Here is a 2,220-nt window from a genome sequence, read left to right as displayed (position 1 = left end):
ATCTGAAAGAAGGAAGTCATATATGCCTAGGATGGCTTGAGGGTGAGTAAATAATGGGCTAATTTCATTTTTGGGTGAACTGTCCCTTTAATGTAGGTTATAAACAAACTACACCATGGTTGCATGACTTTTCAACATCACAATCATTAAGCTTATGAACAGTGAGATTGTGAACACGGAGTAGTGAATAGATGAGTTTTCCTGTTTGGTCTGATGATGTTTAATGTCCCCCACAACCTCTGTAGTCATATTTAGTGCAACTGCAAAATCAAAATTTTTCCATAGAATAAAATGAGAAAATATCTTTGGCTTGTGTTAAACACAGACATCAGAAGGCACTTAACCAAAACCTATATAAAAAAAAAAAACCTTTGAATGGATGATGGAACCAGAAGTGCTAAAATACAAACTTTTTTTCTGGGTTTTGGCCTACAAAACTACATCACCCCTGCAGCAATCTATTAATTGCTATACAGTCAAAAATATCAGCTTTTCTTGGGCTCTGAAAGCAATCTAAATAAATTCAAAACCCTTTAAAAAACATTGCTGTTAATGCATGTTTAGTTTTACATTACGTAACAACTGTACAACTGTTGATTTCATGTCTGTTTTTCACATAGGTATACTTTATGCCCCATAATGGTGCGCATATGTGTGTGTATATATATAAAACTTAAAGATCATATGCTTAAAATCATATAAATAATTTACAATATGATGGAGAATCAGGTTCACCCAGACCTTTTTCATATTCAGAAGAAACATTCCTTATTAAGTCAATCTGTGATTTACTTATTTTTATTATATTATTTTATATTTATAATATTTTTAATAATAAGCTCGAGTGTGTGGTGGCAGTATGTTTGTGTTTAGGACTCCAGATTGAGTGATCATACTGTGTGTTTATGAAAGGCCTACAGAGAGGAGCAGGAGGAGGAGATGAAGATGAAGATGGCCACAGACCCACGATGGAAACGCTACAGGCGCTGGATGAAGAGTGAGGGGCCTGGACGCATCACTTTTGCTGACGATTGACCTCACATGCACAGAGCACCGTCCCAGATGCATGTCTAGCCTGAACAGCCTGAGCTCACGTGTGTGTAATTACACACAGCCCTGTGCGCCCTTGTTTACAATCGACTGACAAATGTGCACGTCATCTACAAGGCTACCTTTTCTTATAGACTATAAAGGCTTTTTGATTGTACCTGTGGAGGATCATTTGATTTTTCTGTCATTGCATAGGAGGAAGAGACTGTTGGAATCATAAAGAAAAATAACTGTGTAATAACATTGTGTTTTACCAGGAGAAATATGATCACAGGCTATAGAAAACCCCTTTGTTGTAGTTTGAAAAATGCCTAATTTCAAACACTGAAAGGCTTTGCGTCTCTCTTTCTTTCTACATATCTGCTATAAATGTTACGTCATATGATGCTGTGCTTGTGCCGTGAAGGTGTTTTTTTTTTTCTTTTTCTCTCTTCCAATTTTTTTCCCCCACATATTAAGTCACATCTAATATTTCAGTTACAGGCTTTTGTGGTACTTCAATAAAGTTTTATAGTTTAAGGCCAGTTAGCAAACTTTGTTACCTTGTAGGGATTCCTGTTCATGAGCATCCTGTTACGTCCATGATCTCACTTTAAAACAGTGCAGACTGCAGACATAACAGGTTGTCCCGCTGTAGATTCATATTTCATCAGTAATTTATTATATTGTTATGTGTGCATAACCAACGGTGCACATAAAAGGTCTATCCACCAAAGACTTTTCATTAGATTCAAGGTGTTTTGTGTTTGACTATGTGCCTTCTATGAATGCTTGTAATTTCTTCATTTCAGTGGAATTTCGAAATCAGTTTTTCCTCGCCTGTAAGGATTCATTGCCTGAAGTCTGTCTTGAAGAGACAATGTTATTAAAAGTATATTCTAGAAAGTAGTAGGAGATTTTTTTTTTAAGTATGTCCTGGTCATTATTTTTCCATGCAATAATTTAATTCATGCAATCTGTAACAAAAACAAGGCTGAAATGAGAACAGAGAGATCACAAATTGATTGTTTGCGTAGCATCTCATTTTATCATCCCCAAATTCATGATTCTAATCGTCTTGGTTATGTAACCCTGGACCCCTGAGTAGGAAACAAAACACTGCCTCGGTAGTTAACACTATCCATTTGATAGGCATGACGTCATGTGTCACCATTTCCGGGTCCAAATGCT

The 2,220-nt window shown here is 36.3% G+C and overlaps 1 protein-coding gene across 2 annotated transcripts in view; it reads left to right on the top strand.

Annotated features, from left to right (window-relative positions):
- LOC107728031 (dnaJ homolog subfamily C member 25-like) overlaps positions 1 to 1,346 on the top strand; it is an 11,463-nt gene extending 10,117 nt beyond the window's left edge. For both annotated transcript variants that reach the window (XM_016538098.1, XM_016538092.1), the window contains one exon: positions 913 to 1,346. In XM_016538098.1, coding sequence (XP_016393584.1) covers positions 913 to 1,035 — 123 coding nt within the window. In that variant the 3' untranslated portion in view covers positions 1,036 to 1,346. The remainder of the gene's footprint in view (positions 1 to 912) is intronic.
- Positions 1,347 to 2,220: the final 874 nt, after the last annotated feature.

Source organism: Sinocyclocheilus rhinocerous, unplaced genomic scaffold (genome assembly GCF_001515625.1).
Source record: "Sinocyclocheilus rhinocerous isolate Xijiao unplaced genomic scaffold, SAMN03320098_v1.1 scaffold1364, whole genome shotgun sequence".
Taxonomy (NCBI): Eukaryota; Metazoa; Chordata; class Actinopteri; order Cypriniformes; family Cyprinidae; genus Sinocyclocheilus; species Sinocyclocheilus rhinocerous.
Note: the sequence above shows the minus strand (reverse complement) of the source record. Positions and strands in the feature narration are given on the sequence as shown.